The 16340-nt window shown below is 43.9% G+C and overlaps 1 protein-coding gene across 3 annotated transcripts in view; it reads right to left on the bottom strand.

The window, feature by feature from the left end:
• The window catches only part of LOC122555487 (actin remodeling regulator NHS-like), a 416299-nt gene extending 405123 nt beyond the window's left edge, over positions 1–11176 (bottom strand). For all 3 annotated transcript variants that reach the window (XM_087992981.1, XM_087992982.1, XM_087992983.1), the window contains exon 1: positions 10667–11176. In XM_087992981.1, the coding sequence (XP_087849107.1) occupies positions 10667–10940 (274 nt within the window). In that variant the 5' untranslated portion in view covers positions 10941–11176. The remainder of the gene's footprint in view (positions 1–10666) is intronic.
• Positions 11177–16340: the final 5164 nt, after the last annotated feature.

The following is a 16340-nucleotide window of genomic DNA, read 5'->3' as shown; positions in this document are numbered from 1 at the left end:
TACATTTCAACACACATCTTTCAGAGCAGTGATTAGCAAAAGCCCCTTGGATCTTGCAATGCAACAACACTGGGTTTTTGACCATTTGACAACTGCAGCATTTTCCCTTTGAAGACCATAGCTTTGGTGATAAAGAAGGGCAAACTGCATTTATCCAGCGTCTTCAACAACCTCAGTTCTTCCCAAAATCTATTGAAGTAACTGAAGTGTCAACACTCTTAAAGTGGAACAAATGGAGTAAATTTGCAAGCAGCAAGGTCCCATGAATAGCAAAGAAGCAAATCATCACAACGTGTTGGTGAGGACACCAGGGAAACCGCCCCTACAACTTCTTTGAAAATATGCCTTTTTGGAAGCCTTTGTGTCCACCTGTGAAAGCAGACTGAGCCTTGTTTGACAGCTCATGGAAGAGAGGGTAGAGCAGTCCAGAAACACAGATTCACTGGTGAGCCAGCCTAGATTCTGCACTCAGGTCTCTGAAGTGGAAATGTTAACACATCGCCTTCTGACTCACAGGCAAATATGCTAGCTACTGAAATGACCTGATCGTTGGGATGTTATTGTATTATTACCAGGGCAGACGCAGCACTTGAGGATAAGAGGAAAATGCACTGTGTAGTCCTCCAGCTTGAGATTTATTTTTAAGGAATCTGATTTATAGACATTGTGCATTGTTTACTCATCCTCCCAACTGGCCTGGTTCCGAAATCTTCAACATCCTCACTGACACAACTTTTCCATCTCAACTTTTCATCTGGCCCAGCCTCAAACAGAAGAAGTTTGGAGGAGTCAGTTTCAGACATACACCACTATCGGTGTAAAAATGTGCTTCATAGCATCACCCCTGAGCAGCCAAACTCTAATTTCTTATTGTGAATTTGACATTTGAGAGGCACTAATCTCTATCAATCTTCTCAAATCTTTCCAGCATTTTAAACATCTTAACTAGAGCATCCCTTAGTCCTCTCGAAATATTTCATTAATAACACTTTTAAAGACCTCTATTTGACATTTTTTCCTGGTGTTTCCAGGATTCCTTTTTGCACCCATGTGGAAAGTGAACATGTAACATTAAATGTAGTTATCTGGTATTACACACTGTACTGAATACATGATCAAATAAATGTTCTTTGAACTAATAAGTACTTGGTCTGTTCTGTCACTAACTGTTAGGAATGATTATTAGGCCTCCAGCTACATTGTTATAACAAGTTATCGTTTTGCTAGTAACAACCTTAGGCTAAAAACATTACATTCGTTTTCATTAACTCTTTCCCCTTCAGTTTGTAAAGCTTTCTCACCTCTCGTTGCTGTGTAACAACAGCAACTTGTCCTTAGATAGCCACCTTTATAAAAGGCTGAGATGGTCAAAGCACATCTACAGAATTGAATGCCAGGTCCTTGTACCTTTGCAACTTGTGATGTTTGGCCTTCCCAAGTATTTCATCTTGGAGAACACATTTATATTAAACGTGACAATGTCGCCGAACCAGTACCATTGAATATAATAAAATCAACTAGGGTCTGGGACTTCTTTCGCTATTCAGTGAACCTTCCTAAAAAAGTGCTAAATGAGACAAGGAGAAGGCCAAGCTCCCACAATGAAAGTGCCAGCTCACTGCCTGAGTTCAGAAATGCAATGCAGCCAATTTGTCAATTTACCATTTGCATATTTGAGAGAAAGAGAGACAGAGACAGAGAGCATGTGTGACTGTGTGTCAGGCTGGGGGAACACATGGAAGTGGCTACACTGTGGTCTTATCTGCCAGCCTCAGAAAGAGACAAATAGTGGCACTGAGGCAATATAGGTGAAAAGACATGTTGCATAACATACCAAATCAGCAGACCTCATCAATGAAGTGAAGAGTCCACTTCATTTTGGCTCATTGTTCCCTAGCTTTTGATATATCCTTGTGGAATTTTTTCAGCCAGTTACATTCCACAGCGGACAGAAATGGTTAAATATAAATTCTAGCTACTAACATGGATCGAAGTGACTGACTCAATCAACTTCAGTTCTATTCATCTGCCAAAGATTAAATTGGCCATATTGGGCTGTTCAAAGTACACAGTAGCACATATATTAGTTTCCCTTTCACCTCCTAGTCCTTTGTCTAATTAAATGCCACACATCACAGAAGGAGTGAAGAGAACAAAATGCAGGAGCTAGTTATTAAAGTGTGTACTAATCACCTTTCCTTTGAGTGCCAGCCAGTATCCACATCCCGCAGTCCCTACAACGCATTAGAACTCAGGTAGTTGTCTTGCTAAGGCCACTTTAAGATTTTAAGTGCTCCTGGAATGGAACTTTAGGAGATCTACTTAGTCAAGGGGTTTGCATGACTTAACGTAATGTAAATACGTGGCTTCGAAGAACTATCAACATGTTCTCTGATTGCAACTGAGTCACTCAAATCAAAGAAACTTTTTGTGGTTTGAATCCTGGAGATTGGGATGTGATAACTGATCATGGCAACCCTATGAATAGCAAGAGGGGAGGAAATCTGACTATCTATAGCTACCACATCCAAGTAGACATTATTCGTGTACAAACCTCCACATCAGTTGCTACTAGACTATTCCCATCATACGGGCATGAAAGGTGAATCAAATGTCTTCCACGCTGATATTCCTTCGCTGGCAGTATTTTATGATGGTTGACCAGGAATGGGAAGCTGCTCAGTTTTGCCTTTCCCAAGGCAAGGAGGCCAAATTTAAAGCCCTGACCATCACCACAATTAAACTCAGACCAGGGATTAAATCGGGCATCTTCCTGGTTTATAGGGGTTAACGATTCACAGGATAAACTCACTAGTCAATTGGAATGTCAGATCAATGCGCTCTCAGATGTCTGCAACATGTACATAATGGGGCACATTCACTCAAAACAGACTCTACTGCATTTCAGAGGTCGACATCCAACTCAATCACAAAAGGTTCACACACAACAGACCTCACTGTCACTTAAGCTTTTTTATGCCACAGACCATTACAGATCATATTTCTTTGACACAGTTGATCTAAATGGAACACAGCTCCTTAGTGTTATGGCCACACCTCATGTGGTCATTATTAAATTACCCAGCTAACTCAGGCAGAGAGATTTTCCTTTGTATTAGAAGTAACAGGAAGTGAAGCCGCTTACAGCAATTGTAAGGGGTAATTACGAGAGGTACTCTTCTGCAACAAGGTATCCAAAATAAATTAAAGAAACACTTTACATTACAATGCCACCTAATCTGTGGTGTTTTTATTCAAATTCTACAGTCGCAGTTAGTATTGGCGCAAAAGATCTAGTCAGTACTGTAGGTCTTATTTCAGTCCACTTGTCTTGACTTCCATTATCTCCAAATCATAAAATACCATCTGCATTCATGCAAAAGTCAGAAAGGGAGGGTTAACTTATACCAGAACAATATTTTTGAGGAACTGAAATCAACTCTCTTCCACTGTCTTGCTACATATTTACTTATGGTGACCCCCTTCAGCGTATTAAAGAGTTGCCACATCAGATTCTGCTCCTACCAAGTTTACCACCAAAACAAATGCAAAAGGAGCCAAGAAATACTTACAACCACTTGCTGAACAGCCAGCTTCAAATGTACTGGAAGGACAGTGTGACTTCAGAGGCAGGCAGGTGGATAAGGAGAAAGAGTTTGGATTTTTTTTGACTAAAGGTCAAGGGTCATGTTACACACTTACACAAGATGAACTCTTACTCTACTATCTCCAACGTGTCTGTACCCTGAAGCCCTTTTTGGATGTGACTTCAATTAAGTTCCTTTGTTAATATTCATCCATAAACCATAGAAGAACCTATGTATCTCCCATATTACTATGGCAAGGCCGCCTGTTAAGGCAGCTTTATGGCCATATTTGTATTTTTTGTGATATTGCTATGGACTTAGCTGTACAAGTCAGATACCTGTAGTTTGATGGTGGTGCTGATATTTTATAATTAAATCTTTTAAAATAAGAAGTAGCTAGAAAGACAGACTGTTGGCTTGGCTGATCTCTGTTTCAAACACAAAAGGTATTATTTGGCCAGTGTGTGGAACTCAGAATCTGTTTCGAACCAATGTTATTTCGAACACATCTGCAAAATGAATAGTGTGATTTGGAAGCTGATTCCAGAGGATACTGGAATCAACTTGACATCTTTAAACCACTTAAATAGCATTTCCTACAAAACCAATTACTAGGCTAGAATGAATACAACTCTCGCTCCAAGGCATCTTGATAGTTCAGGGTAAAAGTATCAGTTTCTAAACCGTACAGAAAAGGAAGGCCTCAGCTTCAATCTTGTGTTGATGCCACATTTGGTATTAGCATCATGGAGGAGGGAAGGAAAAAATTCACCATGGTTTATGCTCATGCAGGCTATCCCACAGTCCACAGTCAAATTGTTGTATCCAACGCCCCCACAGGGGTAGAACATGCAGAGTATATTCTGTACTCTTTGGTGGGGCCAGGCCCCAAAATATTCTCGCTACCTGTTCTTAGCTGCAGGCCCCAGGCTGCCAACACTATCATGGATAAAGTGGTGCATTAAAAGTATATTTATTTTAAAATAGTCTAACCATATTCTGTGGGGAAATCTCGAACTTGCATTCCCCACCAAACCCCGTTAGAGAGACCACATTTTAACAGATATTAAAACATTGATTTCAGTCAGTAATGGAGGCAAATGATTACTTAATTAATGTATTGTATCTAATTTAGTATTGTTACTTTGCTCTACTATGAGATTTTGCAGTGTACCCACACAGGCAGATGCATACACTTCACACAACCCCTCCTACATCAGACTAGCTGTTCCATTATCAATTTAAACTACCATGAATAACTGTTAGTCCGGGCTGTAGGTTCTACACATAATTACTCTTCTGTGCTCAACAACAATCAAATCTCCAGGTTTTAAACTTTACAACTGAATGAAGCACAGACCCTGTGATCATACAAGGCTGGGAAATCCTGGTCTCAAAGTAGTTGCTGTCAGATGTGCAGCTCCCACCCATAGAAGTGCAGCAAGCAATCTACTCCTGGACCAAAGGAAATTGTTGCTGGGGCATTGAAAAGTGTGTCAGAATGACAAGTGCCTCCATGAACATTTGGGAAGGAGGTTAAACAAAGTGTCGCTGTGTTCTGGATAAGATGATGGCCTGTTGACAGCAAATTAGGCTGGTGTCATTTATTTTCACTGCATTATCTTTAAATTTTTACAAAAATCTATTCATGGTGAAGTAGACCAATGCTCCAAGGTTAATCTAAATGTACCAATTAACAAATGATACCAAAGGTAAAATTCAACATTTTCCAGAGACCCTGACCTCAGACCTACCAAACACTGGTCACCCGTATATGTAAGAGGAATGGGGAGGGTGTGGCACTCATTAACAGAAGGTAAAATTGTAATGGTACCACTTATAACTGTTAAAGCAGTACATGGAGTTCAGATGGTACTATATTAAAAGGGAATTCATGATTATACACAGATAACACATAGGCACAGCTTCATACCAGCCTTTTCATTGTAACACCATTCAAAGATCACATTCTTAAATCCATTCATAAAATATCATAAGAAAGCTTCACTTCCTCCTTTTTTTTAAAAAAGCATGGTCTTTACAATACTCAGAATCTCAATTCTTCATTAAAAAAAGCCATCAAAAGTCATTTACTCTTCCCATGAAACATCCACATCCTGATTTCCAATGAAAGCAATGGCATTCTAATTTAGCTAATAATTTCTGAACAGCCGACTTTTGACTGCCCCTTGCAGGCAAACACAGCCATTGAAAATAACTGATGCTATAATTACAAAGCATAAATCTCCAGATGTTAACTTCCCAGTGAAAGATTTAGTTGCCTGCCAGTATTTCCCAGCCCAGTTAACATATACCACAACTAAATTATTTATGACCAGTTATTAACTGCAAACTGTAACTTGGAAATCAATCTTTTGATTTCACTGAGACCTCTCACGCTACTTATGGGAAGCGAAGACTACCGATTTGTGCAAATGGTTGATGTTGCCCACCTGTAGAACTGTTTACCTTATCCTTTAGACAATGCCTATTTTATAAGGCTATGCATGGTCATTAAAAAGACTCAAAACCACTTCAACTCAAGTCTGTGCTATTCTACCTCACTCCAGCTGTTCAAGTCATTATGAATTCTAGATCCTGATCATGAAGAATTCAGCAGCAATTTCCAGATATAAAGCATGCGCTTCGTTCCTTCAGTTGCTTGCATCTGCACATTCCGTTTGTCTGAGATGTGGTCACGGAATGTTTGCAGACTGAGCCTCAGGTAACTGGGGAAAAAGACAACCTTCAATCTTAGACCTAGTATTTCAATGATTATATCACCCAGGTAGCAATAAAGAATGTTTTTGGAACATGCTAGAAGCGTGTGACCACCAAGCCACCAGCATGTTTCAACTCATTCAGTTCACTTAACTCAAAGCAACATGAGACAGAATCTCCCTTCTTTGTGGGTTCCTATCTGATCATTTTGCTCCCTGGCTTTCTGTCTGCAATCCAACATCTATAGGCCACTCTCTCAGAAGGTTATGACTTGTGTGTGTAACCGAAGGCAATGAAAATCTACAGATTAGTCTATATCTGAGAAAGGATGGAAGGTATCCAATTTACTTTCTGTGACCAAGATCCATACTTCTCCATTTGCTTGTTGGATGGCTCCCCAGGAATAATTGAGACATTATTCCCTTCCTAATACAGGGTATTAAGTGAGTGAATTGGGGTGCCCTACCAGTATCCACACTGAGATTAGATAATTCAACACAGACATGGGTTTGCTCTCAAGAACTTCTGGATTGTGTGATTTAATGTGTTTCAGAAAGTAGCTTCACTACAAAAATTACTGCACTCTTTCTTGAACCTATTTTTAATGTAAAAGGAGTAACCTACCCTAATCCCTAAGGTAATCTTGGTAAATCACTCACTTTTAGTGCTGAAGAGATAAAATGCAGAATGATATATTCTTATTCATTCAAGGTAGTTGCACAATAAGTGACAGAGGTAACTTCATTACTTCACTGGGTCCACTGTTACTACGCAATAGCTCAGCAGGGTTGGGAGTGTGATGTCATTTTCTGGCACCATATTGCAGGACCATTACCACACTACACCTGGTTTGTATAGAGCAAGGACTAAGATGAACTGAAAAGAGTTGAAGTGATTAATGAATTCAAGATGCGTGCAAGGAAAAACTGCAGCTGTCAGGTTTATATTCAGGGACCATCTGAAAAAATGGTATTTAATAAACAGAAGCATGTTTCTGTGCTTGCTTAGACATATTTCAGGATGCTCCAGAAGGTTTAGTCTGCTGAGCACAACTACTGCTGGTTATTAATCCAAACTCCCAGCCTTTGCAAAGCCTCACAGATTCACTGATGTGCACTATCAGTCTTCCACTCATTTCAACGGGATCTGAGATTAGATGAGATTCCCTACAGTGTGGAAACAGGCCCTTCAGCCCAACCAGTCCACACCAACCCTCCGGAGAGTGACCCACCCAGATCCATTTCCCTCTGACTAATGCACCTAACAATTTAGCATTGCCAAATCACCTGGCTTGCACATCTTTGGACTGTGGGGGAAAACTAGAGCACTCGGAGGAAACCCATGCAGACATGGGGAGAATGTGCAAACTCCTCACAGACAATTGCCCAAGGTTGGAATCGAATCTTGTACCCTGGTGCTGTGAGGCAGCAGTGCTAACCACTGAGCCACCATGCTGCCCTATGATGCAACTTCCAGGGCTTTGTCAATATGATGGCAGCACAAGCCTACAGCTTACTCCAGACTTCACAAGTTTGTCTGTTTTGAAATACTGGCACTGGGCATTGGTTGCCTTGAAAAGTCTTATTTTTTCTGAGACACTCATCTCATCCCAGGATGACTTACTTGCACTTGGTTTGACTGGTTCTGAGCTGGCTGCTAAGTCCAATGACGTCTAGTCTGCAGACTATGCCACATGTCGATGGAGGGTCAGGTAGGAGTGTTACTTGGAGTGTGCTCTGCATGTTCCTAATGGAGACTTTTACTATCTTCTCCAGTGCTTTATGGATGCACCTGCACTATTTCTGTTGTCCTCCTGAGAGTCTCCTGCCACAACAGAATTCTGAGTTGCTTTGGCAGTCTGCACTCAGATATGTGAAAAAGTTGTCTTACCAAGTGGAGCTGGGTTACGCTTAGCAGGTTGGCTTGGAAAGGGAATTCAGCAGTTGCACGGTCTCTCTTGCCAACAGCTTTGGAGGTTTTGCAAAGGCACAGTTTGGGACATACCACCAGTGTATTAAGGTACATGCTGTCGATTGTCTGAACGTCGATGCAATGAGGAGATCACTGCTGCCTAGTAAACCATGGCCTTACTGTCAGATTGGGCCAAAAGCTGAGCTGCTATAATGGAAACAATGATGAATTTCATCCTTTCTGTCTGCCTTCATCAAATCCATAAAATGGCTGATCTTAGCCAATGGATAGAGATGCTGTGCTTATTGAAGGACCTCAGTATCCTGGGTGTTTAGTGGAAAACAAATTTCTCAAATGCACGGTGGTGGAAAATGACCCGAGATTCAGGTGTGGTACAGTGGTACTGTCCCTATCTCTGAGCCAGAAGGCCTCGATTCAGCTCCCAGCGGTTGCAGGGGTGTGCACTAGTATCTCTGAACAGATTGATTGGAAACCATTTGGGAATGAGCGCAGGCACCCCCCCGGAGCTGACTGAATGATTGTGTCGGCCCTGAGAAGGTATCGACGGCCTGGCATGTCAAATACCTCACTGAAGCCCAGTCTGGGCGGGTGGGGGGGTAATTGAGTTCGGGATTGATTTGCTGAAATCATTCCATGTGTGCTCAAGCAATCGGAGGCCGGTCCTTATATTCCCCTACAGTGTGGGAGGTACCTTGGAAAGTTCATGTCGGGTTGAAAGAGGCTGGAATTACTGGCGGCAGGCAATAAAAGGAAATTCAGATGTGGTCCCTTTAACCCCTGATTGGTTCCAGTCCACCCCGAGCTTTGTTGTGAAATGGGCTCCGGTGACTGCTCAGTGGGAACTCACACAGAGTCTGCCGCCAGTTAAAACCCCGTTGTGATTCCTCTTGGTGCCCGGGGTTAGACTGTCTCCAGAGGCTGGGGGCTTGCTATCTGCTCGGATGCGGCGCTATAGGCTTCACTCCTTGGGCAAACATTTCGCTGAACGTTACTCCACGACCTGCTAACTGGTGCTGCCAGCGCAACCTGCCGAGAGCAGTCACACACTTGGAAACTCCAAGTTATCCTCTCTCTCTCTCTCTCTCTGCCTGATCCCGCCATTAGACAGAGCCGAGGCAAAACGGTGGGTTTGACACAGCACCTCTGCATCGAGCCGCTGTTCCCATCCATTCCACAAGTTGGATATCAGGCTATACTGTGAGTGTGTGTGAGAGAGAGAGACATAGCCTGGAGTTAAGAATAGGCACACAGCAAGCTGTGGGGAACTGTGAGAGTGGGGGGAGAATACAAATGATACCTCTGCAAGTCCACCCTCTCTCTCATTGCTAAACCTTCTACCAAATTACAACAGCAGCGTTTTAGAGGTGGCACACAGCGACGCTGAACAAGCCGCAGATAAAGCATCACAGCCCGAAGTGTTTTTTTCTGGATATAACCACGAACACGCAGTTTAATTGGGAAATGTGTTTTCATCATGGAAACAAGATTCCACCCAGTAGTGTGCTGCCGGTGCATGTTTGCTCTCTCTCTTTCTCCCCCCCCCCCCCCCAATGTTTTCGAAGTGGGATCTCGGCGGTTGCTGGTTAACACTGGCCTGTCGGGTCTAGGACTTTTCGAACCCACTCTGAGAAACGGCCCTTTCTCAGCCCGGGAACACTTCGGCTTCCCAGCCCAGGCTCCGGCCCACAGGTTCCCTTCCCGGAAGGTGAGGGAGACTGCGAGCGGAGAATAGGCAGAAGTTACAAGCTGGGGATAACCGAGAGGTAGCGGGAGCTGAGGAAGGAGCGCGAATTCCGAATACAGGGAAGTGTGGCTAATGCAACCGGGGGGTGGGGATCTGTGAACACACGAAATCCTGGCTGCACTGGGATAACTGAACATTTCAGTCAACTCCGGTCTAAATCTTCGATACGAGGTGTACAGGGATCAACTCCAGTCGGTGGGAAAGAGATTTAAACCACTGCCTCCGTGTGCGCGCGTTCAGGGTTGGAGAAAGGGGAACATCCAAAAATTAAAATAAAAGGGTTTCATTTCTTCTCTTGGAGCATTCACACAACATCAAATCGCAAGCTATAGGGTTCGCCACAGAGTTACCCCCCCCCCCCAAAAAAAAACACGATGGTCCCCAAATCAACACACATCGAAAAGAGACAACCAGCTGCGAAACACAGCAACTGAAGACAAGCCGAAAACTACTACAACGGACCTGAGTCCAGGCAAGAAAGGCAAACGGGAGCCTAATCTTTAATGATAAGGGGTGACAAGACCTTCAGGTCACACCTTCCAAGACACTGCAGACTGGGGTACACTATTGACCCACCGGGGTCTGTCTATCTTGCTGTCTCTCTCACACACATGCACTGCACTCCGTTCTCCCTGAGCAGGAGGTGGCGGGGGGTGAATTTGCAACAGAATGCTGCACTTACGCACTGTTTGCTGCCTGGGCTCCAGGGTCTTCACGGCAGCGCCGAGCTCGCTGATCTTCCTCTGGATGGTGCAGAGGCGGCGGTGGACGCCGAGCACCTCATCCTCGATCTCCTGGAAGAGCCCCGAGGCGTGCCTGGCCAGCTCCGAGAGCTGCCGGAGGCTCCGGCCCAGCGTGTGGTTACAGACGCCGGGCAGCTCCTCGAAGAGCCTGCTGCCCGCGGAGGGCGGCCGGCAGAGCCCGAGCGGCTCGCAGATGCGCTTCGGGAACGGCATGCTGGCCGCGCCGCGCCCGCAGCGTCAGAGTTGCGCTGGGGCTGAGCCGGAGCGGTGGCGCAAAGTTTGCCGGCTGTGTTCCCGCAGCGTCCCCCGGCCCGCAGCCCCTCTCACGCCGGTGAGTTTCTGAGCATTGTGCCCCCGGCCCGTCCCCAGGCAGCGGCAGCAGCAGCGACCCTTCTCCGAGAGCAGCCCACCCTCTCTCCGCCTTGGCGAGCATCAGTTGCCTTTTGGTGCCTCTTGGTTTTTTCTCTCTCTCTCTCTCTCGGTTTTTTCCCCCCTTTGCGAAAGGAGAGGTTTTAAATGTTACCCGGAACACCCGGAGCTGGATCGCCCGGATCGGGAGCCGGCCGTTTTATTTTTCTTGCTCCTTTTCTCCCGGCCTGTCCTGGGAGGTCAGTGCGACACTCACACACAAGAGTGCAGCTCAGGAGGGGGTTCAGTGGGTGTGCCATGCGTCAGGCCGACCTCCCTCGCATGGTGGGAGCTTGCTGTGCGCAAAATACACTGTGCCCCCTCCGACCGCGGCTGCAGCGCTCGGAGATCGTTCGTTGGGCTGGCAAAGAGCGTGAGGATGCTACTATCTTCATCCAGATTTGGAGGCACTGGGGTGGACAGAGTTAAAAACCACACCACACCAGGCTATAGTCCGGACACGTTTATTTGGAAGCACTAGCTTTCGGAGCGCTGCCCCTTCATCAGGTGATCATCAAGTGATACAACTACCTGATGAAGGAGCAGCGCTCCGAAAGCGAGTGCTTCCAAATAAACGTGTCCGGACTATAACCTGGTGTTTGATTTTTAACTATATAAGCTCAGGGCTACCTTCATTGATTACACTGTACTGGTTTCTCCTCCCCCCATGTCAGAAGTCAGCTCCCACATATTCAGACTTTCCATACTCACATCAGGAAGGGGGTTGGCCGTTCCACTCCTCTAGGTGTAGCACCATACCATTAGGTAACAGCTGAGTTGTGGTACCCCTCCTCATTTCACTCTTTTCTGACCTGGGCTCTGTACAGCTTGCTTCTTTGAGACAAAGGTGATCGTTTTAATCGTTTTTTAAAAATTGCTTTTTGGACCCAGCTACTAACTGTGCACAGAGTCATAGAGATGTACAGCATGGACCCAGACCCATGCTGACCAGATATCCTAAATTAATCTAGTCACATTTGCCAGCAGTTGGCCCATATCCCTCTAAACCCTTGCCAATCATATATCCATCCAAGTGCCTTTTAAATGTTGTAATTGTACCAACCTCCACCACATCCTCTGGCAGCTCATTGCATACACGCACAACCCTCTGCGTGAAAACGTTGCCCCTTAGGTCCCTTTTAAGTCTTTCCCCTCTCACCCTAAACCTATGCCCTCAGGTTCTGGACCCCCCCCCCCCCCAACCCCAGGCAAAATACCTTGTTTATTTATCCTATCCATGCCCCTCATGATTTTATAAACCTCTATAAGGTCTCTCCTCAGCCTTTGATGCCCCAGGGAAAACAGCCCCAGCAATTTCAGTTTCTCCCTGTAGGTCAAACCGTCCAACCCTGGCAACATCCTTGTAATCTTTTCTGAATCCTTTCAAGTTTCACAACATCCTTCCTATAGGAGGGAGACCTGAATTGCACACAATATTCCAAAAGTTGCCTAACCAATGTCCTGTACAGCTGCAATTCGTAATTCGTAAAATTATAAGATGTAGGAGCAGAATTAGGATATTCAACTCATTGAATCTGCTCCACCATTCAATGAGATTTTAGCTGATCTGAAAGTCCTCTACTCTTCTTCCCTGCCTCTCCCCACCCCCATCTACCTGGTGCTATTACTGATTAAAAGTCTATCTCATCCTTGAGTTACTGACTCAGCCTCAATAGCCATCCATAGTAAAGAATTCTACTGATTCACTACCTGTGGGCGGCATGGTGGCACAGTGGTTAGCACTGCTGCCTCACAGCGCTAGAGACCCGGGTTCAATTCCCGCCTCAGGCGACTGACTGTATGGAGTTTGCACGTTCTCCCCGTATCTGCATGGGTTTCCTCCGGGTGCTCCGGTTTCCTCCCACAGTCCAAAGATGTGCAGGTCAGGTGAATTGGCCATGCTAAATTGCCCCCAGTGTTAGGTAAGGGGTAAATGTAGGGGTATGGGTGGGTTGCGCTTTGGCGGGGCGGTGTGGACTTGTTGGCCCGAAGGGCCTGTTTCCACACTGTAAGTAATCTAATCTAATCTACCTCAGAGAAGAAATTCCTCACATCTCTGTCTTAAATGTGCAATCCTTTATTGTGAGATTACACCCTCTGGTCCTGGATTCTGTCACAAGGGAAAACAAGCTTGCCACATTTACCCTGCCAAGTCCCCTAAAAATCTTGCATGTTTCAATATAATCACCTGTCATTCTACTAAATTCCATTGAGTACAGACTCAAACTATTTAACTTCTCCTCAGAATACAGTCCCTTCATACCCAACATCAGCCTAGTGAACCTTCTCTGGACTGCCTCCAATGCCAGTATATTGTCCATTTGATAAAGGGCCCAAAACCATTCACAGTATCTTGCAGTCTGACCAGTGCTTGGTTTCAGCAAAACCCCAATGCCTTTATACTCAATTCCCTTTGAAATTCCCTTTGCTACGTGTTTTTCACCATTTGGAATTTATCCTAATTTATCTTAATTGGATGACCATGCCCTTGCACATATTGAACTTGATTTGCCATTGTTTTGCCTATTCACTGAATTGGCAAAGCAATGGAACATTTCTCTCCATACCTTTGCAATTTCCTGCACCCACCTGCACTATTTATAGTCTCTCATACCAGAGCATTATCTAACACCCTGTTCCAATTAAATGGGTATAAAGTCGGTGTCTCTAACAGGTCCCTTGCCATATGCCTCCATTCAATGTATCAACATTTTGTTCTCACTTTCCATCCCTGCATTACTTCTTTCACTGTCAAAATCTCAGAACCCATTGTTTCAAATTCACATCAAGGCAGTCCCCTTTCCTTATCTCCCTGTTCTATTCCTTTGGTCTGCTACCATACTACAAAGCACAATAGACTAATTCAATAAGCTAAAACAACGATAATATTTTAACAACCTTCAAAAATGTATAAATTGTTTTGCAGATAACTTCTTTATTGACAATCTTTTTAACAACCTTTTAAAATGTATAAATTGATTTGCAGATAACTTTATCGATAATCCTCCTTTTCTTCAATCTGAAAAATCATTTGGAAAGGTGGATAAAGCTAAAACCAAGTTCCTTCCTAGGCAAGGCTTGGAGCAACAGTTTCAGCCAACTTTGTTTTACTCTGAAGATCCTCCTTCCTGCCCCAAATATACTATCTCACACTGAGCATGTGACTGTGGGTTATCAAACATCATTTGGTACCTGGCTTAATGGTCATCCTTCAACTTGCAGTAGACCATAAACATCTACAGAAACTTGAAGAATAGCCAATGCACCAAAACACCAAAGGATATTTGTTATCCTCAGAAGGAGTGTTATAGAAGAGACACATCGTGCTTCAGTCCATGATTCAACATCTGTGAAGAGATTTTTGAATATTAACTGGAGGTCATTTGTGCCTCCCCACGGCTGGCCCAGGTAAAATCTTACAACCAGTGATTAAAACTTGGCACTTTCCTGTTCTGCATTTACAAACTGAGCCAATGATGAGAGTTTGCTTTTTATTCAATTAAAAAAAAGTTACACTTATTATAAAAACAATGCTTTTTCTCTGTGGATGCATTTAATATTCTACTAAGAAACGAAAAGCCAAGCAAGTTGAATAACTTAAATAGAGCCTAGCATCCTTGCAAGACAAGGTTCCTCATGGTTGACTGGTTAGCAAGGTTAGCTTTCATAGAATACAGGGAGAACTAGCTATTTGGTTACAAAACTAATTCAAAGGTGGTGGGTTGCCTTTCAGACTGGAGGCCTGTGACCAGTAGCGTGCCACAAGGATTGGTGTTGGGTCCACTGATTTTGGTCATTTATATAAATGATTTGGATGTGAATATAGGAGGTATGGTTAGTAAGTTTGCAGATTACATCAAAATTGGAGGCTTAGTGAACAGCAAAGAAGGTTATCTCAGATTACAATGAGATCTTGATCAGATGGGCCAATGGGCCGAAAAGTAGCAGATGGAGTTTAATTTAGATAAATATGATGAGCTGCCTGTTAGAAAGGCAAATCAGGGCAGGACTTATACACTAATGGTAAGGTCTTGGGGAGCATTGCTGAACAAAAAGACCTTGGTTCATAGCTCCTTGAAAGTGGAGACGCAGGTAGATAGGATAGTGTAGATGGTGTTTTGGTAGTCTTGCCTTTATTGGCCAGTGCATTGAGTATAGGAATTGGGAGGTCATGTTGAGGCTGTACAGTATATTGATTAGGCCACTTTTGGAGTAGTACAGTCAGTTCTGTTCTCCTTGCTGTAGCAAGGTTGTTGTGAAACTTGAAAGAGTTCAGAAAAGATTTACAAGGATGTTGCCAGAGTTGAAGGAATTTGAAATATAGGGAGATGCTGAATAGGCTGAGGCTGTTTTCCCTGGAGCATCAGAGGCTGAAGAGTGGCCTTGTAGAACTTTATAAAATCATGAGGGGCATGGATAAGGTAAATAGCAAAGATCTTTTCCCTGAGGGAAAACTAGAGGGCACAGGTTTAAGGCGAGAGGACAAAGATTTAAAAGGGACCTGAGGGGCAACTCTTTCACACAGAAGGTGGTGCATGTATGGAATGAGCTGCCAGAGGAAGTGGTGTAGGCTGGTACAATTATAGCATTTAAAAGACATCTGGAAGGGTGCATTAATGGGAAGAGTTGGACCCAAGGGTCTGTTTCCATGCTGTACATTTCGATGACTGAATGCTGCAGACACTGAACAGGCCAGGTGGCATCTATGAAGAGAACACCTTTCATCAGAACTCAAGTTCTTTTCTCAGCTGCTACCTGTGTTCCAGGAGCAAAGACAGAAATTGCTGGAGAAGCTCAGCAGGTCCGGCAGTATCTGTGGAGAGAGAGAAAGCAGAGTCCAGACACCCTCCTTCAGACTCTATTTCCAGGGATCTTTGCTTTCGTTCAGTAACCCTCACACAGTTTCAATGATGTTTTGCTCTTTTCAAGTTATGCTGTAGTTTATGGGCAATATGAGTCTTTAAACTGCCAGCATCATTCTTGAAGACAGAGCTCCATCACACTGTAATCAAACAAGAAAACAGCATCACTAACTATTGGAGATTGTTACCTGCTTAACATTTTCCAAGCCCCAACAGTATTACTCTCTTGTTTAAAAAAAATCAATTGTGAGTCCAATAATGAAATGTTTATCTGATAAAGTATTTGGCTATTTTATCAGTTTAAGGGTAAAATAATGAGCAATGGTTTATCGTGAAAAATTTG

This window comes from Chiloscyllium plagiosum, unplaced genomic scaffold (assembly GCF_037043375.1).
Source record: "Chiloscyllium plagiosum isolate Xiang-an unplaced genomic scaffold, Cpla_swu_hap1 HiC_scaffold_12, whole genome shotgun sequence".
Classification (NCBI taxonomy): domain Eukaryota; kingdom Metazoa; phylum Chordata; class Chondrichthyes; order Orectolobiformes; family Hemiscylliidae; genus Chiloscyllium; species Chiloscyllium plagiosum.
Note: the sequence above shows the minus strand (reverse complement) of the source record. Positions and strands in the feature narration are given on the sequence as shown.